Genomic DNA, 26,472 nt, shown 5'->3' with positions numbered 1-26,472 from the left:
ATTTTCTTAGCAGAAGAGCTCGTTCCTTCGCCTCCGCTCGTCTTTTCACTTTCTATCTCAGCACTCTTAAATTCGAATTTTTTAGGAGCTTTTCGCCGTCTGGGACGATTCGGACGATAATTTGGATTATTATCTTGCAGCTTTCGACTCATTTTCAATTTATTCGTATATATTCGTATAAGGCTCTGTAAACGACCGATTTCACTCAAGAGACGCTGCTGAACTGACAATGAGCGAGGACCCCTCGCCGAAGGGGCATCTTTTTCAAAACCGTTATACACACAAATGTACACGTATAGACGCCGAAAAAGGCAGTGCTATGGTGGGTCTAACAACTGGTGTACATTAGTATAGGTTTTAACACAGTTAGAAGGGACAGAAAGGCCGAGCGCCCGACGAAGGCCGACTACCTGAGCCGCTCCGCCCAATACAACCGTTCACTTTATTTTGAAAATAACGTACAAGAACATCTCTGATCACTTTCTAACTTTTCTACCGTATTCCTGAGGAAATTTCCTATCGATTTAAACAAAAAAAAAAAAATGTTCAAAAATTTCATTTTACACAAGGTTCCCCCCTTAAGAGAGGCACCACGGGGGGTTGACCTCGTCACGGTTGAGCTGGTGGCATCACTTTGACCAGGCGCACCAAGAGAATCACCCTGTACATATGTATATGGTTGGTCGTGGAGAAAGGGCCAACCCGTGTGCAACAGCCCACTGGCATCGCTGAATGGAACCTTATTCTATGATCCTGATGGGTTTGCGAGTCAACGCTATTGAACAACGCGCTTCGGGGGTCCTAAGCACGAGAGTCATGAAAACAATGATAGCAACAGACCATTCAGTAATGAATTAGACCTTCATACAAGTGCCACTAATGGATTGCGGGTCTATTTGTGATGAAAATGACACTAAACATTATATCATTCTGATTTACTTTTAATGATTGTAACGAAAAGAGTACTTAAATTGTGCGCGGAACTGGTATGTGTGCATAGACCCTTTATGAGTATCGATGTCAGCTGTTCTTGGCGTTTCTGTTGGCTTTGTTCGCCAAGTACCCGAAAGTACTCCCGGTTGGCACAGCTCTGTTGAACAGGCCTGCCCTAGCCCCAAATAAACCACATAGAAAGATGATATCTTTCGGGTCAGTATACGTACTACAAACGGCGCTTGTTGAACATTTAACAATATTATTTTTTATTTTAAAAGAAATGAAAATATACATGTATAATAAAAATGATAAATGATATATTGTTGCGAACACCGGGTATAGGCCCGTGCATAGCCGTCTTCCACTCCTTTGCGTCGGGGTGGCCTGCGATGAAAACGCCCCGGCGCAACAATATAAATATAGTGCCTCTATACTCCTGTAGTGTACTTTATTTTTCAGGGGCTCGAGTAATTTTAGCATGTCGCGACATGAATAAAGCAAAAGAAGCTGTGGATGACATACGAAAAAATCCTTCGAGGTATTTATGCATTAGTATTCTAAGGCTTCATTTTGCTCACAATTAAAGGTCAATGTTAAGTCTCAGAGGGGATCACTGACCTATGAGTGTGCTGCGATTGCTATACACCATTGGAAAGATCTCGTCAAGACGAGCCTATTGATACCACTTCTAACTTCGTAATCAGATGGGATCTCCTCGGAAAATGACCTCAAAGTTCGAGATTTTGCGGTTTTGAACAAAAGAAACCGATAGTAAAATCCCATCTGTCCCGAGGTACATCGGATAGGCATCTGAGGAAAAACCGAGGGGTGTAAGCGATACTCTAGCAAGCTGGAGCCCTGATGGGCCACTGATCCATTGGTGATCTCGTACTGGACATTAGGAAAGGGGCACTTGCGGCAAACGCAGATCCAACCCTGTCCTGAAGTAAAGGTCATTAGGCACATTTGCCGCCCTAACCTGTTAGAGTATTACTCACATCCCTCGGTTTTTCAGCACGTTCCTACCCGAGATCCCCCAGGCCAGATGGGATTTTAGTACCGGTTTCTTTTGTTAAAAACCGCAAATTTTCGAACTTTGAGGTCATTTTTCGAGGTGATCCCATCTGATTTCGAAGTTAAAAAGGCATCAATCGATTCGTCTTGACGAGATCTTTCCAATAGTGTATAGCAGGGCTCTCCAAGGTCGCTCCCGCGGGAGGTTCGGGTTCTCCCACTCTCGTCCGCGTTGTCAGGGATACTGCGCGACGGTAACCGCCAAGACGCTAGCCCGTCTTGGCAGTCATCCCCCTTGGAAGGGGAAGCAGGCGCGTGATGGGCCCCTACGCTGGAGAGCTCTGGTGTATAGCAATCGCTGCACACTCATAGGTCAGTAATTCCCTCTGGGACTTAACGCTGTTCTTTCTGACATATTATTTCAGAATAAGTTATTTTTAAAATATATAGTCTACGTAATAATGATATTCCACAAATAAGGAACACTACTGTATCTATGGTATCAATTTAAGTAAATACAAGTTTAAGTAATAGGTATAACAAATTCAATTTCAGAAATAATGGGACTGGATTTGATGGCGAACCAGGACAATTAGAAATTTGTCAACTAAACCTTAGCAATTTAACTAGCGTTAAGGATTGTGCGCAGCATTTATTAGCAACAGAATCTGCCATTCATATATTAATTAATAATGCAGGAGTATTTTTGCATCCTTTTGAAAAAACGGTGGATGGTTTTGAGACACATTTCCAAGTCAACCATTTGGGACACTTTTTATTAACGCTTTTACTTTTACCGACGATACAGAAATCGGCACCTAATTGTAGAATAATTAACGTTTCATCTGTGGCACATAAATGTAAGTGTGAACAAAAATATCAAATACATACAAATATTAAAATACTAAGTTAAAATGTTATTAAAACATTGAAATACATATAAAAGTACCTATATAGATATATTTATTATTTAGTAAAAGTAACTAAAGGTGATGTTGACAAACAACGTTTTCTTAACGCTTATGGCTTATAGCTAGAGCTGTTGATTCCCGGGAGATCGGGTATCCGGGTACCCGCGAGATACCCAGGAAGAGAAAAATTTTCCGGGTAGGCGTTACCCGAGATACTAGACACACCCGAGATCTCATAGAATACCGTTCCATAATTCGAGCCACACTGAGCGTCATGGCCTTCGGGTCAACGGCTTCGACCCCCGGGAAGACAGAAATACCAATTAAGAAGTGAGAAATCTCCAGTTTTTAATTTTTCATCAGATCTTTGCGAAAACGACACCAACCGATTCCTTATGTTTCTCCGATGAAAATAACGCAAAGAACGACGTAATTCGGAGCATAATGAAGGAAATTCCATGAACAAATGTTTTGCATAATTACAAATTCACTTCGACAAAAATAGTCCGATTTATATGAAATTTGGTATGATTTTCATCGGAAAAACATAAGGAATCCATCACTTCCATATCAATACGCTAAAGAGTTAAGAATTATTTTATTTCTGAATTAGGTATGAATCCTCAGCCGACCGCAGCTAATTGAGGTCGGCCCCCTGTAGTCGCGGGTTAAATATTCATTACAGTAAATTATACTAAACGTCATGAAAATCCCACTACTTTCACACCAGCAATACAATCACAAGAAGAGTAGACTTCTTTTTACCACATTCTCTTATTTTAGTGAGCAGGGAAAAGATTAAATAAACATAAAATTGGATGGAAATGTTAGAGGGGTTAAAGAATCGAATAAAGAGCGAAAGCCGGAAAAGTCGCGAAAAGGAATGACCTGAAGGTCGTTTATGATTTGGTGGGTTTATGATTTTTTGTGGGTATGTACGTTACGGACGGAGGGCTGCCATGAAGATGTGCAGTTAGAGCGCTCTAGCTGGTAATTCAAGAAAATTACTGTTAGGCACGTAGAGAAAATTACAATAGTGAACGAAAGAAAACGTTGGCCGGAAATTGCTGCGGCCGCACACGATCTACTGTTACGATGTAACAGCTTCAACGAAGGTCAATTCTCTGACGAAGTAAATACTTTAAATTTATTAAAGGATAATGAGATACAATCTAAAAGTCTGATCGATCCTGATTAAGACTGTCCGCCCGCTCCCGTTAGCGGTCCGCTCCACTGTTACGCATCCGTGTCGCACGCGTATTCGTTTTACCCCTTCTCCCTCACCTATGTCACCAAATTCGATCACAATTTCAAATTGCTCATTCTCATTTTCATACTGTCATTTTCACTTCAACCCTTGAACCTAGTCGAAGCCTGAATAAATGAAACAAAATCATCCAGCAAAAAATAAAAGATTGTGGTAAAAAAATGCCTATTCTTTTTATGATTTGTATTGCTTGTCTAAAAGTGGTCCGTTCTTGGTGCTATTTTAGTTGGGAAAACATAAGGAATCGATTGGCGTCGTTTTCGAAAAGATTTTATGAGAAATTCGGAAATCCTGGACATTTCTCACCATCTTAATGGTATTCCAACCCCTTCGAGGGTCAAAAGCCATCAAATTCGGTGAGGTACCACAGGGAGTTGACCTCGCTACGGGGTGTCAGGTGGCATCTCTTTGACAGGCGTCGCTCCAGAATCACCCTCTGTACTCTGTGAGGTCTCGGATATCTCGAGTATCTCGGGTAGTTTACCCGGGTAGCGCCTACCCGGAAATTTTCCTCGTCCCGGGTATCCGAGATACTCGGGTACCCGGTCCACAGCTATAGCCCTACTTATAGCAGGCCTGCGTGTTAGGATGCAAATACCTCCTCAAGTTCTGGAACTAGGGTAAAAGCCGAGCGCGGAACTATTACGTTGCTAACCACAGCATGGGCTGCGGGAGAACTTCACTGCGTTTCACTTTAGAGTGGACTCGTTCCGCGCAGGGATACACTGTTGATTGGTAGTAAACCGGCAGGGAAAGTGCTACGACCAATCGCGAAACTGCTACGACCAATCGCGTGTGTCAGATCCGTGGGGGCTGCGCAGATTGGTCGCAAATCAGTGGGGGCGTAGGTCTGCTCTTATATGGAATGGAGTGTACACGAGTGTACGTGTGTCCATGCTGGCTCGTACTACGAGCCCAGATATATAGCTGGGCCTCACGCATATGACGCACACACACTTTTGCAATTCTCCCAAAACCCACGCAACGGTTAACAAGATGACAGTTCAGGGATTGGGTGTTACCCGGGTCCCAGAATTTAAAGAGGTATTTGCATCCTAACGGGCAGACCTGGCTTATAGTTTTAAAAAAGGTTTGATAAAAACAAATGTTACCACTTCATGATACTACAAACATTAAAAACTAGTGGGTTAAGTAATTTTAGATACTTAATAAATATTATTTTTCTTACTTAAATGTACAGGGCATTTCGTAATCGGTGGTATCAAACACCTTATATATAACAATGTAAATAAATCCAATCTAAGTTTGATTAGATTAGTGTAGCATATTTATTTATATTAAATAAATAGATTCAGGTAAGGCAATTTGTTAATATATTTCTATCATTACCTCCCACAAGGAAATTCAGATAATGAAAATTCGTCTAATGGAAATATAATTCCATCACAGAAAGATAATTTATGCATGTTCGCTACACTTCAGTTGATAAATATTTTCTCTATAACTAATAGGTATATCATATTGCAGATGGTGATATGCATTTTGAGAATTTAAACATGGATAATTCTTACTCTGCCTTTAAAGCTTATTGTCAAAGTAAATTGGCTAACATTTTGTTTACTAAAGAGTTGGCGAACAAATTAAAAGGTGAGTAACAATATGAGTACCTATGTACGTAAATCATGTTAAATAAGATTCGTATTTTGTTTCTATTATGTTTGTAGATGCGCCATTATAAGTAGGTCTGGGTTAGATTACAAAAAATCTGACACTGCAGTCGTCAATTTCTTCCAAATTAATACCTATTATATACATCGTGTATCGTAGGAAGCATACTTTTTGGTACAACTAAATAAAAGTGTGTTCATATAAAATAGAATCTGTACTTTTAATAATGTAATTCTCAAGTCTTACTCACTTAACAGAAATCTTAATCACTGTTAAGTGATTGAGTTATCAGAACCCGCGCGCATGAGAACAGACGCGGAAGGCATGTGTTGTTCTGAGTTAAGTGGATAACCCTGTATATCATGGAGAAATTGGGTTACTTATATCGAATCATTACGGCAGTTAGGTCCAGCTGGGCTATTAAGGAGCCCAATCTCCATGGTGTTTTCCAGAGCCAGGCGGAGGGGGAGCTCTAAGCGGAAAACTGTAATAGAGTAAGTAGCAGTGTGCGGTGCAGGCTCGTACTCATAGGCTGGAATAACTGGCCCTCTTGGGATCCCCAGTGGCAGCGAACACTGGAGCCCCCAAGAATTCCAGTATTCAAGCCTGTCATACGGATTGATGTGTCTCCATCGCACGCCACTACAGTTTTCCCTATCCGTTGTACGCCCACGTTATCGTTAGCTTTCGAGCTCCCCTTCGGCGCGACTCTGGTAATCATCATGGGCCTCGAGCTCCTTAATGGCCTAACTGACTACAACTGCATTACGGTATGTCTGCTCATGTCTGTCGTTAACACTTCAACTTTCACAAGATTCTGAAAAGTGACACTTCAAATTGGTCCGGTCTTCTTGAGCGATCGCTTCTGCCGGAAAAGTTTTGTCCAGCTCGCCATGCACTTTGAATACGTGCAGACAGTGCTGACACTACAGAGATGGGCATAAAATTATTTCAAATAAAAAATTCAGTTCGACTAAAAGACGAAAATTTGATTCGAGACTCATGAATAAAACTAACCCGAGTCAGTTTTTAATCGAAGCGCTCACGATTGAAATCATGGGGATTCAATCGTTGGCCATGATTGAACTACTTCAATCATGGGGATTCAATCATGATTGATCGAACAGTGTTCTCGTATTCAATCATACTTTAGTCGAAAGCCCAAGCCGAGCGACATTGTTTCGTTCACCCGTCTAAACTGGGGCCTGGAGTTGCTCGGCGATGGGTCATCGATTATGCAGAAAGTGAATTCCTTTATTTTTCATCGTATCAATATGAAAGTGATTCCCCAATGGATTCCTTGCATTCTCCCGATTAAACGGTCAGAAAATAATTTAAATCGGAGTACTTTTAACGAAACGGGGCTATCAATCCGATTCAAGGTCCCGACTTTAAACATCCGAAAAAATACTACCATATTCGCTGAAGTCTTTTCTATAAAATAAGTCTACCTGTTGTTGGTAATTTGTATATTGAACGCTAAAAATAGTGGTGCTCCCCGTTGCAGGTAAGCAAGCCGCGCGCTCCGCTATTAAGGCACGGTTATAAACATGTGTAATATGCGCTACAGAACACCCTTGAAAGGGTCGATTTTAATGTGTAGACCAGGCCTGTGCGGGGATTTGCTCGCCTGAGCAACCGCGAGTTGCTATTCGCTCTCGGAGGCACCGAGCCAGGCCCAAGAGCGGAAGGTCTTCTTGGTGGGGGAATGTGTGAACCATGGACACAGGTATATAGGGACGAAGGAATAGTTGGGACTTTAAGGGAGGGGAGTGATACGTATGGGGGGGGGGGGGACACTTACATCTGCCTAGCTTTGATTGGTTGCATTCTACGCATGCTCCGTACCGCTGATTATGAAAAAGTGTTTGCTACAGATTAGTACATAGAGACGTCTAATTGTAAATATATACTAACGGAATGATGATTCACGAATATAAATTGTAAAAATAATGAAAATTGAAGAGAAATATGCAACTATAATTATTAAAATATATGAGGTGAATATGCACTGCATATCATACTACGAGAAACGCTTCAAATATGGCTGCCACTATCCCCGCTTGTGACGCGACAAACGTTCATCATTACGCATCACTGCGCTTGAGCGAAGCAACAGTCCAATAGAAATGTTACCTCGTCGCCCCTCCCGCAAGGAGATCACCCCCTGCAACTATTCCTACGTCCCTACATTCCTATGTCTATGGTGTGAACGCCACTATCCCCACTCTTTTACGGCTGCCGCCCGTTGCCGTCGCTCTTGCCTTCGCTCGCAACCACCCGCAGCTTCTCTTCGAGGGCAAGAGCAAAAGTTGGACAGGCCTGGTGTAGACTGTGGACGCGCAACGAGGGACCTCTTGCAACATGAAACCGCGTACTCGAATACAGTCTTCCGTTTGTTGAAAAGCCTTCGGGCTCGGATTATCAGGAAAGACCTACCCACCCCAGTGTTTTGCTTTGTCGGTGCGAGCAAGGACCTTCGGGCCCCAGTAGACCGCCCGTTGACAGCCGAGAGCAATATAACCGACGGGCCACATAAAATGTTCATGTTTTGGATAAGTGTTGATGAAAGTATTACCAATGGATTTTTTAGAGTTTCCCAATGAAAATGGCCCCAACAACGATATAATTCGGACCATAATTAAGGATATTACGTGAAAAATTTATTAGCAGAGTTGAACGCCCGTTTCATTAAAAATAGTCCGATTTAAATTATTTTCTGTCCATTTAATCGGGAGAATGCAAGGAATCCATTGGTGTCACTCTCATATTGATACGATGAAAAATAAAGGAATTCACTTTCCGTATAATCGATGACACATCGCCGAGCAACTCCAGGCACCAATTTAGACGGGTCAACGATACATAGACGTCGCTCGGCAAGGGCCTCGCGCGGCTTCGATCAAGGGCTCTCGAGAATCTAGCGGCTCGCCAGCGTTAGTCGAGCCTCAATCCCCATGATTGAAGTAGTTCAATCATGACTGACGATTGAATCCCCATGATTGAATTATTTCAATCATGGGCGCTTCGATTAAAAATTGACTTGGGTTAGTCTTATTCATGACGAATAAGACTAAAGTCTCCTTTATCTGATAAGTCATTTAAATAATTTGTTATTTAAATAATGCCCATCTTTGTGACACTACCGAAAATTTCCACTTCTATATTGTCTGCTAAATCTTCCTGAGAGTATTACCAAATGATAGGCGAGAATATTCTGGTGAAAATGAGTCCAAATTGTACCACCTTTTCGGGATATTTTTGATTATACGTGATATTCAGTTCCGAGAGAAACGCGCATGCAAGCAGTACCCTTGCTAGCACTGATCTGTAGAAAGTCTCAATTTTTTAAGGAAGCCAACAAGTACATATAACTGCAGCCAATGTCCTGCAATTTAACTCCAACCGTTTTTAGAACTCATATTTTTCCTTCACATTTTGTCAGCATGTATTGCAGGTCTACTAGCTTTATGACTTTAGATCTTACGTCTGGGATCCAGGCGAGCACCCGAACCTTCGTTTGGTTATCAGTTTCGTCCCAAACCTTGATGGCTCTTGGCTTTCTCTTCCCCCTTTTGTGAACGAGGAATCGACTAATATTTAGAAAATTATCTCCACTCACTGCAACATCCCTGCCACTTGGAAGAACCGACATTCATGTCGAAACTGAGGTGACAGTCAGTTCTCGAAAAACACCCAACTTGACAAGACCATTTTCTCCTTATATCAGATTCAATCCGACTTTTTTTGTTAAAGAGTTTTTTCTTAAATAAAGTGTTACAGTTGTATAGCACGTCTATTTTCAAGATCTCCATTGATCCCGTTTTTTTTTATCATGTTTAAAGAATCAGCCATTACCGTGCTTGTAATACCAAGGCAGAAGTAACAACTCCGTTAAAAATTCGTAAAGAATTGTATCAATCAGGGCGGAATACGTAACTCAAATCACTGGTGTATTCCGTATTTTAATTATACATCATATACGATTAAAAATAGCCTGAACGATGTCGAGGTTAGACTTATTTTCATCAGCATAATAAAAGTGTTAATGTGACTCCTGTGCATTTCGAGACGCCATATATGAGTTGGAATTGTTCAATACTCCATGATTTATTTGACGAAAACCGAATTGTTGGCATTATTGTATATTTATACAGTATGTAAAATCACACATTCATTTTATTACATATTCGTCTGTTTGTGTATTTCCAGAATCTAAAATTAATGGTATAAATGTATACACCCTACATCCCGGAGTAGTGAGAACAGAACTGTGTCGTTACATGGATGCAACTGTCTTTCGGGGTGTAAGAATATTTGTAAGAATGGTTGCACCCTTTTTTAAAACTGCGGAGCAAGGTGCACAAACAACTGTACATTGTGCTGTGGATGAAAGTGCTGCGGAAGAAACCGGACTTTATTACGAGTAAGTAAAGCATATTTACTATAATTATACTTGTGTAAATCGTGGCTGTTTAAGCGTGTGTCGATAGATTAAACAATAAACTGTGTAGGATGGTGATTTCCTACGATCAAAAGACTACGACAGTTGGCCCAATTAATTCATATTATTGACAACCAAAATTATACATAGAAGCAAGTAACAAAACACATGGAATACAATATGCGAGTGCAAAAAAATGAAGGTTCATTCGACGCTAAATCGAGCACTTTTTCCCTCAATGTCTGGGATTTTGTTCACATTAGAATTTGTTGTAGTCCTCGTGAAATTAGGGGGAGGGGTTAAATCGTCATGTTGCCGATTTCGAATTTGTTTGAAAAATACAAGTACTTGAATTTTGGGATATTTGCGCATTTTCGCGAAAATGGGTTGTACTTATGAATATTTATTTCGGAAACTATTGTCGGATGCAGTAGATTCCTTTTTTAATTTAATCGAGACGCCAACAGCACACTTTGTTGCAGCAATGCTGCAGAAATTACTGCTGTATTGCAATGTTGCAGGTTGCATGCAATATTGTGGAAACATTGTTGTGCTATATTGCAGTGGCAACGTTCGTGCAATAGTCCTGCAATATTGCCCACACATTGCCGTGTAATATTGCGCACATATTGCTGTACAATATACCTGCAATATTGTGCATACATTGTCGTGCAATATCACCTACCATTTAAACCTAAAATATTTCCGTTGTTTTTACCGATACGAGAAAATGTCGAAGGAAAAAAATGTTTGCTTCGGATGGACAATTATTGTGACAGAGAAGAGTTTTTGTAAAGTCATATTTCCCGAAATTTCAAGGTCATCGACGTTTTTTTAATTGGGATGACATACTTTCATTAGTGTAACGTTGTAGCAAAAAAAAAATACAAATTCGACGAAGAATAATATGTTGACTTTGAAATAACTTTCGGAAATATGACATTTTTCCTCCGGAAACCATCAGTAGAAGTGGTAAAACACCTTTTGTTTACAATACAGAAACGAAAGAGTTTGGCAAATTTTGTGCGGCGCCGACAGTGGTAATCAATTGCGCGTGGGCCGCTCAGCGTCACAGAATCGCATAACGCGCGTGACTACCACTGTCGGCGCCGCACGTTTTGCCACTCTTTCGCTTCTGTATTGTAAACAAAAGATGTTTTACCACTTCTGCTGATGGTTTCCGGCAGAAAAATGTCTGCTGCATCGCGTGGAGTAGTTAGATTTTCTTCAGTAGCAGCTTGTTTTCTTCGGAAAAGTGTAGAGTCAACGTAAGAAATGAGAAACTCGGCCCATTTTTGCGATTTTGATTTTTCCCAGATGATTAAATGAATTGTCGATTTCAATTTCGGTCGAAAAAATGACTTTTTCACATTTTTTTTTATTTATTTATTTCACATAGAAAAAGATGTGAAAAACACAGAGTAGAGACACATCATTACAACACCCAGAACCAGAACAGAAGAAACAATACAAAACAAAACAAAAGAGTAACAAAATATAAAATATAAAGTACAAAACGTAACATAAGTCCTATATATCATTCGATGAAGTCGCTCCGTACACGCTGGCTTTAAACGAAGGAAGTGATCCCCGGAAGAGATCAATCTCAGTCCTAAACATGTTGGTCAGGTTAGAGATTCTGTGAAAGGGGTCAGCATGGCCAAACCTGGAAGTGTAGAGAGGCGGTCTAAATAGTTCGGCTTGCCTGGTAGGCCTACTAGAGACATTAAAATTAATTTTTCCATCGATTTCACCTAAACTACTGAACCGATTTGAAAATTTTGTCAGGAACATTTGTTGGTGATTCAATTGTCTTTAATTTGATATAATGTTCGACCATAGCGGTCATTTGCAACACGAGATATTCGCAATTAAGTGGGACCACCTTTTTGACAGGCAGGTAAAAAGTTCACCCGTCGATATCTCGAAAACGTATCCACAGAAAATTTGTTGGACCTTATTTTCGGAATCAGGGGGCCATTTTACACCAGAAAAAAATAGTGGCATCTGCTGCGCAACTTTTTTTTTTATTTTGTAAACTACTGTTATAAGCGTTTACAGATATGCCTAAAAGTAGGGAACCCGGGTCCAGCGGTGCACACGGGACAAGTCAGGCGAGGGATCGGGTAGTGGTAGTCAAAGCCACTGTGGCACGGGGTCACTCACCTCAGAGAAGCTGCGACGAAACTTACGACAATCCGCATAGTCACACGATTCTGCGACACTGACAATTAATTCAAAATTAAAGGATATGGTTGAATTGCACCAGACCTGCCTACACGCTAAAATCCATTGTTTTATCGAGACACACGTGCGCAGAACTCACACAACACACAGAATCACACCATCCCAAAGAAATAGAAAAAAATATCAGATCTCTTGTACTAAAACATGGGAAAAATTAAAAAAAAAACACATATTTACCCACACTAAAACTCGCTAAAAAAACAGGTTCACACGCACTCAGCAATTGAAATACTGTATAAAACATCCCCCAGGTGACATGTGTGGTCGCCTTTGGCCGATGTGTGATAAGTGCGACGGTTTTCTGCTGTTCGATGCAAGGTACTTATCATTAAAGTGTGAGCTTACTTGCTCTGGGTTTTTGAGTACTATAATTGGCGACTCTGACTCTAGTCATCACTCATTTTTCGTGCTGTGAGTTATTTTTCTGATTCGTTCCACGCCGGTGATCCATGACAATCATAAATTAATCTAGCAGTGAACTCTCTGAACGAAAGCGGAAAGCAGAATTTTTTTATTTGCTTTAATTAGTTTTTTGCAACATCAATATGACACCTAAAAAAGACGTATGTTTGTGGCGCAAGTGATTTCCCGACTCAAGCTGATCTGAAACAAACAAATTTGAAGATTCAAGAAACAAAGATTCTTAATCTGCACGAGTGTCGCTATCGCCTACGGCTCAATTAACCATTTTCGTTGAAAAATAACAAAATGGCGCCGGTTTGAAAAAAAGTTTGACAAAACATCCAAAAGGATGTTTTCTCAGGTATTCCCCGAGAAAAATCTCGGTTATTTTTCGACAAAAATTGTTAATTGAGCTACGGGTGATAGCGACACTCATACAGATTAAGAATCTTTTCGAGTTTTTTGTTTCAGATAAGCCTGGGCCGGGAAATCACGTGCGCCACGAACACACCTCTTTTTTTAGGTGCCGCATTGACATTACAAAAAAACATTTAAAACATATTAAAAAATATCTTTTTAATTGTTTGTACAAGTAATATGAGATTAGGTTAATAATTGCTAAAAAGATTTATTTTAATGTGTTGTATTTATTCCGAAAAAAATCTTTACAAATAACTTCATTGTTCGGCCGACCAAAGTAGAATGACCCTTTAAGGGGGTGCAAGGGTATTAGACGGCTAAAATGAACGATTTCTTTTGGGTTAGATTGAAAGACGACTAATAACTCATACCATTTGCACGTTTTACAATACTTTATTGTGGATATAACATGTATTTTAAGACCAGGAAATCTTATAAGTATTAAAAATTGAACGACATGTCGTGGTAAAGTGGGCGCTACGCAATGCGCGCGTCAATTCCGCGCGAATGACTCATCTGAAAGCAAAACCGACGTCAATGAGTATTCTCTGACTTAAAATCTACAAGGCGGAACCTCATTGCAAATTTTTAACAAAAATTCGCGAAGTTATTCAACAAATATCATCTTTGTACATTATTCCTGATACAATTCTCTAATGAGTGTTTAATAAAAATATTCAGAGTTCTGCGATCTTAATGAGCGAGTTCCACCTAGGTTCAGTTAAAATGTCAACTAAAAATATTGATCCGTTCTTGACGCGCAGCGCCCACTATGAAGCTTTGTATTTCCTTCAATTTTTAACATTTTGAAGATTTCCTGGTCTTAAAATGCGTGTTATATGCACAATAAAGTAATATAAAATGTGCAAATGGTAGTAATTAGTTGCCCTATAATCCAATCCAAAAAAAAACGTGCATTTTAGCCGTTAATACCCTTGTACCCCCTTAAAGCACACATGCATCGAGAAACATAGAGATGTGTTTGAATACTCGTTATAAACAATAGTGTGCAAATGTTTGTTTCTCGTGACACTGCACAAAATGATATTGTTATAGTATCAGTGCATTAGATGTGACTTATGTGATTGCCCAAATAAATGTGTATAAAACAGTGAAAGTGAAATTTGTTGGAAAATATTAATTATATTAAAAAATATAAATTATACAAGAATTACACAAGAAAACAAGAGGGATGTAATGTGCTCAGTAATTTAAGAGTGGAACTAAGCGCAGGACAATTTAAAATTTTCATGCGCATATCCGCTGCAGATTCCGAACTCTTATTTAATTTCACCGAATCTAAAATAATAAGGAAAGATACTCGCTTCAGGGACGCTAATCCCGTTAAACAAAGATTGACAATATCACTACGCTTTCTAGCAACAGGCAATTCATACACAAGTTCTGCAATATATTTTTAAAGTGTCAATAGCTGGCCATACACGGAGAGATTTCCCGGCGGTTTTCTCCGTCGCGTTTCAAGTCGGCGGACTTAACTGCATGTTAGTGGTGCATGTCTATGATCGATTTACCGTCACAGTTCTCGTGACAAACTTCAACCCCATTCAAGTCTGTATGACAACTGAGAAAACTTTCAACAAGACGAAAGTCCACAGTTTCGATGAAATCCGCGGATGAACTAGCGGTTTTCATCCATTAACACGCAGTTTTATCTGTGACCGATTTATCCAACGTGATTTGTCTGTGAACTTTCGTTGTATGTTAGTGGGTATTTGCAGTTTTGATCCGCCGCAGACTTTGATCGCGGGTTTGTCCGCGATGGATGAAGACCGCGGAGAAACCTCTCCGTGTATGGCCAGCTAATGTAAACAATATCTGCTACCATAAAGGTGCGATTTCAGCTGACGCTCGATCGGTCCACGGGACTTTCAGCGTCGACGCTCGTTTTGAGCGTCAAAACCAATCACATGACCGACGCTCAACCAACGAACGAGCGAGTCAAAGTGAACGAGCGCCAAGCGGAAAAGCACGGAAAAGTTAAACCGAGTTTAGCTTTTCCGTTTGACGCTGAAACTCACGTAGACCGATCACGCGACTGGTTTGGACGCTCAAAACGAGCGTCAGCATGAAATCGCACCTTAATGGAAGTTTGTTGTGCGCTCGTTGAAGCTCTAAGAGATTACGTAAAGGTAAGTACAAACTACAAATTTAATTTTATAATAAAGCTTTATTTTATTACTAAAATAATAACCGTGTTATGAAAGTGGTGTCATCGTCTGTGGAAGTGGGTGGGTTGTTGAATACGGATATTGTAGAGATCTGGTGGAATTTGGAGGTAAAGATTTGGAATTCTATGGAGATTTGGATCTGGATGGTGGTGAATTTGGAGAAGGCGTTGTGGAGGGAACACTATGTTGTGCAGAATGGGAGCTACCGGAAGGAATAGATGTTTCGCGGTCGTAGCACCCCATATCTGCTTCAAACAGAATATTATTAATTTTATGTTCTACTATTGATCCGACCTTCCCAGGATAGGTTCGCAGTTTATTTGCTATGTGTTCTCCGTAGGTAGAAAACCTATCGGATTTCGTCGATGAAGTGCATCGTTCTTGTGAGTCTTTTAAAATTTGGAATGCCATGTCCACTATTGAGTGTTCTTCGTTCTTCCGTGCCCTTTTCGGCAGCGGCGGTCCAAGGAAATGTTCACGTACTCTTGACGATGAAGCAGTAGTGTTGCGCGGCGAAGTATTCTCATTGTCTTCTTGAACCACGGTTACAGTTTTGACGCCCCAATTTTTTTCTGGACTGTCACCTTCAGTCTCAGTATCGGATAAACTGCTAATTTCCTGTAAAATAATATCTCGTATTACATTACTGCTTTAATTTCAATTATTGTTTCTAAAATTTGTGTTCTTTATCTTTTTCTCATGTGCATCACTTTTCCAGTGATCCCTCCATATCATAATGTACATGGTGTATTTTGCAAAGTTATCTCCTTTTTTAAGGGGTTAGACCACGTTGGCCAGGTCAAGAAATACCGCATCTTTGGGAATTTATTTCTATATGACAAAAACAGTTTTTTCGATTGAAATTTTTCAATAAACATAGAGACATCTTTGATTAATATATATAATATTTTTGCCAAGTTTTCTTTAAAAACAAATATGGCGGTCGAGAGTCTACCATGGCGTATACGGTTGGACGGTGTACATTATTTCTGATGAACGAGGTTTCTGAAACAAGATTTTAAGAATAAAATATTAAGGGAAACTAAGTTGTCTATCGGCCAACGTTCAATGTTTTTCAATATTTTAATTTTTACCTGACTCATGCGTAAATAAATGTCCATCCTCTTACACACGAAACGGAGCATTTTGCTTCATGGTGTAGCTATTTTGTTATTTTTCAACCAATCGAAACAATTAAACGTCGGTCGGTAGATAACTTAATTTCATTTAATATTCTATTGTTAAAATCATGTTTCAGAAACCTGTTCATCAGAAATAATGTACACCGTCCAACCGTACACGCCATGGTAGACTCTCGACCGCCATATTTCTTTATAAAGAAAACTTGACAAAAAAATTATATATATTAATCAAAGATGTCTCTATGTTTATTGAAAAATTTTAATGGAAAAAAATGTTTTTGTCATATAGAAATAAATTCCCAAAGATGCGGTATTTCTTGACCTGGCCAAGGTGGTCTAACCTCTTTTAAGAGCCTTCAACTACTGAAGAGTGGGAAATCAGAGCTGGTCAATTCAAAAGAAAATGGAATTTCCCGCATTGCATAAGGGCAATGGATGGAAAACATATTACACTACAATGTCCTGTCAACAATGTCTGTGAATACTATAAGTACAAATCCCTTTTTACTATTGAATTGTTTGTTTTTGTAGATTGCTGACTATAATTTCCTATTTGTAGATATAGGATGTCAAGGTAGAATTTCTGATAGTGATGTTTGCACCCACTGATTTGTATAGAAGGATTGAAAGAAAACTTTTAATCTTGCCCGAAAAAGCTCCGTTGCCTGGGAGAAATAGTCCCATGCCATATATTATGCCATGTATTAAATGATGAAACAACCCCTTTGACCAAAAACATAATGAAACCATGTGTTCGTCAACGTCCGCAAGCTCCGAATTTCCATTTCTCGGTAAACGGTCTTATGGTGGGATACTCTTTTAAATGTAAAGCCTAGGGTCCGATATAACTACAAGCGTGCTCCTGATAGATGCATAAGACCATGTGAAAACAGAATATCTATTTTATATCGTATTTAGAAAGTTCATCCTAACACCTCTAAATACGTCAATTTAGCACTTTTATAGGTATTCAGATATTCAATAATAATCTACATACATGAACTACATATTATTATCATAATAATAGGTATCATTAAGTAGTAGGGGGTATGTGTATAAAACGATCGCTCGGGGTAAAATGATTCCTGGCTATCTAGCGGCTATTGATGGTACTATATCGTAATATCGATCTGCAACAGTTCTCCCCGCACGTCGCACAGTGGTCCGGAATCGTAGTAAGGTGAACTAAATTCATACGACTGTTATTTATACGTTATTCATTATTAGGGTTTTTTTATGTCGCCGAATCTGATTCTGGTATTATTTTGTCTAGGATAACGAACTACCCTTATAAACAACTCTTATACTTTCGGTCAAATTTCCAGTATGTAAAACTTACATGGCCATCACTATTTAACTAATTACATTTGTTTTTTAATATTTCTGCAGCATGAATGTTTGTTGGGTTGCATAGCAGAATGCTGGAATGAATTTTTATGTAATAACTTGCGTTGAGGCAACTTGCTGCAAAAAATTCTCATGCAGCCATCTTAAGTAGATTCCAACAAATGCATTCACGCAAAATGCATGACTACGCGTGAATAGCGTAACTAAAACAGAAAAACGGGATAAAATAGAGATTCGCGAAAGGATACTTTTCAATGGGATCCTTTTCAAGGGATCATTTTCATATTACATGTACTTATAGGCGAAAAGACACTCTATAACGTTACATGGTCACATTTATGTCAACTCTTATCCATAGAAACATATAGTGAAGCTAAATATTCAAATTTCAGAGAAAATGTGACCATTCCGAAACAGGCATTTTTCCTTATCTTCAAACATTTTCCAAACAATCTTGGGTGATTTATGGCAACCCTTATCTATGTCAAAACTTAGTCTATAGATGTAAGGACCTATGACTCCGAGGATTTCCAAAGAGGTTGAAAAATTATATTTATTTCATTTTTCTACGATTCCGCACCACTGTGCATCGTCAAGTGTCGCTCGAAGTACCATGTAAATATCAGCTCTCTGTGTATTTTCCACAAAAAAAAAATCAAAATTACTGCATTTTATCTAAGGTCTTTTCCAATATTGTGTAACTTTTGCCATTAACGCTTTAATGTAACAGCTGTGTTTTCCGCGGATTTAATTAAAATCAGACAATAATTTAATTAATTTTTCGTTACCGCATGTAATAATTTGTTGTTATACTCAACCACTGAATGTGAGTTTGGTATTCAGGGCCGTACATATAATCCCTCTCCAGCAGAGTAAAATGACCCCAAGAATAATTGTATCCAAATAGTACATTATTGTACGAGCTTTACGCCAAGATAAGAAATCAACGATTTCTACTACCTCCGGAAAAGGAAAAGGACAGTCCAACCAAAGAAGAAATAATAAAGAAAATAGGCACCAAATATCGGCATCGTTTTCACATGAAGACGACACAGAATATTTGTTCTGCAACGAGAAATCTTCGTGAGACAACAGAGGTGAAGGGTGGATAAGATGTGTCTCCTTGAAATGGAGGCATGATAATTGCGCTGGGGAGAGAGCAATGGCGCTGATGACGTTACCTGCGATTTCTGCCTCCAGGATCGCATTGGCCGTGCGTGAAAAGAGTCTGTGAAGCGGATCTTATTTGTTTGTGTTTATTAGTTGATTTTAAGTATTTCTACTTATTGATTATGTACCAAAAATTATCTAGAATTCGATTTTTTTAGAAGATTGTTTTAATTTATTATGCTCCCATATGTTGTAATTGAGTTTAATGTCTGTTTCTATTTAAATAAAAGTTTATAAATCAAATGCTTCTTAATGTTCGTTTCATTTACAATCATAAATAATAAGTATAAAATGATCCCGGAGGACCATTATTTACACACCCAAGGTATCATTTTATACACATAGTTGTATGTACTAGTAGCATTACCAGTATAATAGAATATACAAGTTTTGCTTCAATCTCCACAGGTTTTTTTTGTTTTGCACCAACGCAGAAATGTCAGGAATTTTGTTCTGATGAGTACTCATTTAATGCGAGACAATTTCTTAAATTTTTGTCGGATAATCTATTTCCATGAGCTGATTTTTCTTTTCATAGAAGGAAACAGCTGCTCACACACATATGTAGAGCCAAATATAGATTTTATTTTCGCGAGAAGCTTGTGGAGCTGAGGAAACGTTATCCATGGTAAATGGTCGCAAAAACATTTTCCTGCTCGTAAACTTGAGTAACCTAGTATTTTGTAATTGTAAAAGTTCAAATTACAAATCTGCTGGAGCCGAATGCACTTTAAATTGAAACAGAACTGCTATGGAATTTAAGGGGTTATACCTAGTCAGGCGGCCGAAAAGAGGTGACTGTTTGCGATTTTTTTTTGAAAAAGCGAAAGCGTATATTTTTACAAAACCTTTTGTGCTTAAAAGAGCAACATTTAAAGAACATTTGGTCATTTTTTCGTAGAAATTTTTTTTTTTTGAAGAAGCGGAAGTGTATATTTTTACAAAACCTTTTGTGCTTAAAAGAGCAACATTTAAAGAACATTTGGTAATTTTTTCGTAGAAAAAACTTTTACAATTACAAAATACTAGGTTACTCAAGTTAAGAGCAGGTAATTTTTTCGTAGAAAAATTACCAAATGTTCTTTACATGTAGCTCTTGTAAGTGCAAAAGGTTTTGTAAAAATATACGCTTTCGCTTCTTCAAAAAAAATCACAAATATTCGCCTCTTTTCGGCCGCCTAACTAAGTATAACCCCTTAATTCTGTATCAATTTTCCTACTCTTTGAAAACACGAGGAAGATTTGCTGTATAGTTTCTGTAAAATATCGGCGTAATTATTGAAATATTTTTTTATGGAAACTGACTCTAATTTGGGAAAATGAGATGCGTCTTGGATCCACAGCTGACCCATACATACACAATTCTAATTTCGCTTTGAAAAATTGTATACTCAAGTTTGAGTTCATTACGTTCAGATGAAGTCCACTGAAAGACTTGCCATATCCATACATAATTCTACGACCATGACTATGGCCCTGCCCTACTAAAAACAAGGCTCACTACTCTTAGCTCTGCACTGATCTGCTGTTTCTGTTCAAAGTGATTCACGGTCAGATAAACTCTCCCCAGCTCGTGGCGTCGAACGTTCCTGACTATTTCCACTATACCATGGGTCCCATAAACCAGGCCTTCCCAAGTAGGGGAAAACCACTCCTGAAACACATGTATCGGTTCTCCCTCCAACGCAATGCCTTCAGCTAAGGTGGGACGATTCCTACTACCCTTTCTCCGAGGAAACAGTAACGCCGCTGGGAAGCATGTTGGGGAGCTTTAGGGTGAAAGTACCAAATGTGTCGAGTTTTTATAGGAAATTTCATAATGACTTAAAAATAGTAGGAAAAATAAAAATTGAAACTAGCATTTCAAAATGACGTAAAAAGAATTAAAAAAATTTATTACATACAACGATACAGTAATAATTACTCAAGTTTTTATAGGAAATTTCATGACTTAAAAATAGTACGAGAAATAAATTTTTAACTCGCATGTCATTTTGAAATGCTAGTTTAAAATTTAATTTTTCCTACTATCTTTAAGTCATTATGAAATTTCCTATAAAAACTTGACACATTTGGTACTTTCACCCTAAAGCGCCCCAACATGCTTCCTAGCGGCGTTACTGTCTCCTCGGAGAAAGGGTAGTAGGAATCATCCCACCTTAGCTGAAGGCGTAGCGTTGGAGGGAGAACCAAAACATGTGTTTCAGGAGTGGTTTTCCCCTACTTGGGAAGGCCTGCCATAAACTATGCCATGGAGGAGGTAAATTGGTGTCTCGCGGACATTGACCTATTTCCTATGTCGCTTGATTCGTTCCGGAATCATTTGGTCAGCCAACTTCTAGCATAATTTGTTACCTACGTTGCCGTGAATTATGTTGTAGCTTGTAGACTGTTCTATTTCTTTGTATTTACTTGTGTATATCTGTATTCTAAAGAGTTTTCCCGTTTATAATAATAATAATAATGCAATTTTTGGAGGTAAAAAAAAATCGAATTATCTCACTCCAAACTACTACAGCAGGCCAGTTCCATGGCCTCCTTTACACATGAGAAAATATCCCATCTTGTATTTTCTTTCATTGGAAGAAAATCTAGTAACTAATTCCTCTCTAACTTTCACCTACCCCGTGGATAAAAATGGCAAATTATGGCATACTAGAAATAGTGATCCTCTAGGGAATGATCAGTATAGCCGCAGCCATCTTAGAGTAAAACTGGAAATAAAAATATCCATCTCTTTCTATCAGTATTTTTTTCCTCTCTCTCTTTCTGCCAGTATTTCTGTCCCTTTCTATCAGTATTTCTGTCTCTTTTTTTACAGTGTCATTCTCTGTCTACTTCCGCTTTTGCTCCAAAATCGCGGCAACCAATCAGCGACGATACACGTTGTTCCGATCACTCCCTAGAGGATCACTGACTAGAAATGCCCATGCTTCCATCTAGAGCTAAAGAACAATAACAAAATTCCTCGTGATGTTTTTTAATTGGTCCCTGACATTGTTTGCCACTTCTTCTGTCTGGCGGAATATCGTTATTCGTGAAATATTAATACATTCGTATTTATCTTTCTTTCTTGGACATACCTCTTGTACCACCTTCACCAAGAGTTCCTTGAAGAATGGGCCCAATGAAAATGGTCGACAAGTCTTTGCAAGCTCCAATGCGTCAATACAATTTGAACGTGACACTGTTTCGTTGACAGGTTTCTCATCCTAAGAAAAAAACAATGGTTTAGCATGTCACTTCATGATCTTCAACAACTGACATTTGTACAGTATTCTTATTGATCTGTCATGCTCAACAGACGCGCTCGCGGGCGGTGCCAACCCGCGCGAGGACAGTCGAGCATGCCGGTTATAGGTAAATTGTGATAACTTACTTCGTTCTGTAATTCTTCGCCTACTACAAATAATCTTGCCTTTAGTCTATCGACTTCGTCGAGTTTCTCCTGTGGTGACAGATGTGCGTAATTTTTCGAATGATACGCTGTGTAGTGCCGCTGAATGTTGTACTTTTTTAATTGATTCACCGTTTTGTGGCACACTAAGCATATTGCTGCACCGCCACGTTCTGCGAAAAGATATGCTTCTTCCCATAACGGATTGAAGCATGTACTACACCTCGCATTTTTCTTTGCGTGAGAACTTTCGGCCATTATAAACCTCCGAAAGGATGTTGTTTGGATGGGTAACCAATACAGACTGATCGGGCTGAGGCTAGCGCGCAGTGATACCGGAATCGTGGACAGTGTTACCACCTTAGATTTTTAAAAGTCCATAATAGTCTAAGGGCTTATGCACACGGCGACTTTTTGCAGGGATACAGTCGCGATACACTCGCAAAGAAGCCGCGATGCTAGCGCGATGCAGTCGCTGCCCGTTTATCTTTGCACACTTGTGTAGCACCAGTCGCGATGCAGCAGCGATACAAATGTGACGCAGTGTTCGGAACGATGGAGCTGCAGTGATGGAGGGGGAAACACCTACTAGAGGAGTGGTGTGGTGCGTGACTGATGCAGCGCAGTTCATGCACACATTACCACCGCTCCTGTAGGTGTTTCCCCCTCTATCGGTGCAGCCGAATCCCTCCAAACTCTGCCGAACACTGAGTGAACGCTTACAATTAGTCGCGCGCAAGGGGTGGACAGTAATATAGGCGCCGTGCAGAAACATAGTTCATCCCGTTTTTAGTATACGCTAGATGGCGTTGTGTCGCCCTCCCACGCCCCTCACTCTGTTGGTGGTAGGTTGCGTCTGTCTTCTTTGCACTCAGTAATCAGTTCAAATCAGTTGCACGTGGCCGCCATTTACAATTGTCAGTGACATTAACCTATTTTGTTGTGTTTTGTGCCACTAGAGAATGTAATTTAAGATTATTAAGACGATGCCATCAAAATTCGCTTCAAGGTCAAAAATGGAAATACGCCGTTTTATGGAAACACTGTGATATAAGTAATTAATATAATTATGCACTTAGCATTATAGGGTTTAAGCAAACTGTTAAACTGTCTCCAGCAATAAAAGATATTTGTAAAGAAGTTCTGAGCGTAGAGAAGTTTCGTGTTATGGACGTACGAGATGTAACAGATGGACTGTATCTTGATATATAATAAAAAAATTCTTTAAAACAATTTCATTACTTTTTCTTATTCATAAAACACACTTTTATGAATAAGAAATTAATAAAATGAAGAGACCAATAGAAAAACATACAGAAATAACAAATTAGTTATTACAAATAGTTACTGCAACAACTAATTATGCATTTCTGTATGTTTTTCTATTGGTCTCTTTATTTTATTAAGTTCTTTAATTACGTATCAGCACATTATCTGAATAATATCTCCATCATTTGAACGGCCATATATTATCTTATTTTGGGGTTCTGAGTATCCACTAGATGGCGTCACTGGTGTTTATCTTTCTGCACTTTTAAAGCATTGGAGTGTCCACCCCTGGTCGCGCGTTTGCATCGATACAATCGCTGGCAATTGTTTCAGTTACCCTTCTGCAGCGATGGAGTCGCACGTTCGCGAAACGCGCGACTGTGTCGCTGCAAAAACTCGCCGTGTGCATAGGCCCTAAGAGCATGCTACATAGAGGTCAACGTGAATTATGCAATTACAGTTCTTATTAAAAAATGTTGGATTAGTGTTGCCGAATAAGTAATTAGCGGGCCGTATGAAGATCATTTTACGATCGAAGATAATAAAAACTTGGTAGAGACTAATTTAATCGAATCAAAGTCAGTAGTGGATTAAGAGAGACGCGGATTTTTTTCTTATTCAACGTCCCGCTAATTACTTAAAACCGAAGCTAAAAATCTGAGCACTGAATTGATTTGTATACAATTGGAATTAGCAAAGTTGATTTCACAATCTTTGCATCTGAACTTTTTTAATTTTTTCGAGAATTAAAGGGAATTAGCTTCTTTCATATATGAGTCATGTTTATGGGGGTGGGGGGAGTTCATCACTTTTTTTACATACAGCTAAATCTAACTTAGAAGTAAAAATAATACTCTTTTTGTCCTCGACTTTTTCATGTATTTGAGAGGGGTAGGGCAGAGGAGTGACATTATAAGATGTTTGGAAAAAGGTTTTTGTCTGTTGATTCTGCTTTGGAAAAGCGACATCTCCTGGCGTCAAGTGGAGAAGTAAAACGAGAATGGCGACATCTACTAGCGTCAAGTACTAGTGCTACGTGACATCTGACTCTCTCGTAAAAAACTATCATTTTGATAATTATTAATTCAGAATAATTCTTTTATCTTTTAGGAAAACAGCTTGAAACATTAAGTAAAACGACAAATGGGTTAAAAAAAAAAATTATTGGCTGGATCATGTTAAAACACCGGAACTATGTCTAAGACTAACATAAGATAATAACGCCAAAATAGCTGCGGGGTCGTACCCATTTCCCTAGCATTCGTGTATAGAGACATGGTCGCTCAGTGTGCCTATGGGTAGAGGGGGAAGGGGAATTAGCTTCCAGACGCGACCGCGTTTGTTGAGCGCTGGTCTGCCGCGTCAGTTCGGGGAACTAACGCGGGGGTGGACGGTCAAACAGGTAAAATTTCTAGCGCAATAACGTCATTCTTGCAGTTCTGAAATTTCACATACTTACTGTTTACGCGTTTAATAATTACGCTGTTTCTCCCTTGCACTAGTGGGACCGCCGCCGGCCGCATATTAGAATGGCAGCCGTACGGCAACCTTCAGGGCCGTTCCAATATGTGGCCGGCAGCGGTCCCACTAGTGCAAAGGAGAAACAGATGTATTAAACGCGTAAACAATAAGTATGTGAAATTTCAGAACTGCAAGAATGACGTTATTGCGCTAGAAATTTTACCTGTTTGACCGTCCACCCCCGCGTTAGTTCCCCGGACTGACGCGGCAGACCAGCGAATTCGTATTCGGCAACACTAATCCAACATTTTAAATAAGAACTGTGATTGCATTGAGTCACGTTGACCCCTATGTAGCCAGTTCTCGGTCTACAAGGAAGAGCTGAAAATTCCGTAGAATTCCGCAGATTCCCCCTTGGAAAAGCCGTATATCTACGGATTCTTTTATACATGTGAATCATAAAGCCAAAAATTAGTATTCACGGTTTTCACATATATCTGGCGAATTCCACTTACGCCCCAAATCGCCCATGATTTTCATTAGCGTAGGTTTCCCTATACGCGACTGGACGCATGGTCAAGAATTTCAAAGTCGATTTTCTCGAAAATCAAGCTCAATATCAAAAAATTGTATTCCTTTTTCTCGACTTATTTACTTGTTATAAGGAGAAAAGAAATAGTAACTTTTTTATATATCGCGCTTAATTTTCGAGAAAATTGACTATGCAATTCTTGACGTTGCGTCCAGTCGCATATAGGAAAACCTACTTTAATGAAAATCACTGTCGATTTGGGCGTAAGTGGAATTCGGTTTATAATAAGACGCTTAAGATAGCTATTCGTTTCTTAGCAAAATCTGTCTAGAGGCTTTTTTCGTACTTCCCAATGGCCTACCAGGTTCAGATTCAGCATGAAGTTATCTGGGCACCCAAAGATGCCGTAAAAAATCCATAACTTGGAAAATTAGAAAATGGGTAGAACCTGCGATCAGGTGTTATGTATGTACAATGTAGTAGCTGCTAGTACATTATACGTAAATAGGCGCGGGTCGAGCTGGAGCTCGAGTTGAAAGACGGAGCGAGACAAAGTATCATGCTTTCTCTTTTTTGTAGCCGACGGTAACTTCGTGTCGATTCTTTCGTCCTCTCTCGCTCACTCACGGGTTCTCTCACTCTCGACCGAAGGATTACAACAAGAAGTGGTGAGGATATAAACGCACGCGAGAAAT

General features: G+C 39.4%; 3 protein-coding genes across 4 annotated transcripts in view; 1 reads left to right on the top strand and 2 right to left on the bottom strand.

The window, feature by feature from the left end:
• LOC143371668 (retinol dehydrogenase 12) overlaps positions 1 to 26,472 on the top strand; it is a 47,846-nt gene that overhangs the window by 11,238 nt on the left and 10,136 nt on the right. Inside the window, exons 2-6 of one of the 2 annotated variants that reach the window (XM_076817125.1) lie at positions 1,396 to 1,474; positions 2,506 to 2,810; positions 5,617 to 5,736; positions 9,970 to 10,183; positions 10,352 to 10,398. In XM_076817125.1, the coding sequence (XP_076673240.1) occupies positions 1,396 to 1,474; positions 2,506 to 2,810; positions 5,617 to 5,736; positions 9,970 to 10,183; positions 10,352 to 10,361 (728 nt within the window). In that variant the 3' untranslated portion in view covers positions 10,362 to 10,398. Of the gene's footprint in view, positions 1 to 1,395; positions 1,475 to 2,505; positions 2,811 to 5,616; positions 5,737 to 9,969; positions 10,184 to 10,351; positions 10,399 to 26,472 lie in introns of those variants that run through there. The other variant, XM_076817124.1, reaches the window with a different exon arrangement.
• The window catches only part of LOC143371681 (uncharacterized), a 35,840-nt gene that overhangs the window by 4,171 nt on the left and 5,197 nt on the right, over positions 1 to 26,472 (bottom strand). The gene's annotated exons all lie outside the window — the stretch shown is intronic.
• LOC143371670 (uncharacterized) lies at positions 15,439 to 22,836 on the bottom strand. The gene is made up of 3 exons (XM_076817128.1): positions 22,498 to 22,836; positions 22,202 to 22,330; positions 15,439 to 16,077 (listed from the first exon to the last, which is right to left on the bottom strand). Exons 1-3 carry the CDS (start codon positions 22,771 to 22,773, stop codon positions 15,583 to 15,585), a joined length of 900 nt encoding a protein of 299 aa, XP_076673243.1. The 5' UTR covers positions 22,774 to 22,836; the 3' UTR covers positions 15,439 to 15,582.

The sequence above is a fragment of the Andrena cerasifolii genome, chromosome 7 (genome assembly GCF_050908995.1).
Source record: "Andrena cerasifolii isolate SP2316 chromosome 7, iyAndCera1_principal, whole genome shotgun sequence".
In the NCBI taxonomy this organism is placed as follows: Eukaryota; Metazoa; Arthropoda; class Insecta; order Hymenoptera; family Andrenidae; genus Andrena; species Andrena cerasifolii.
Note: the sequence above shows the minus strand (reverse complement) of the source record. Positions and strands in the feature narration are given on the sequence as shown.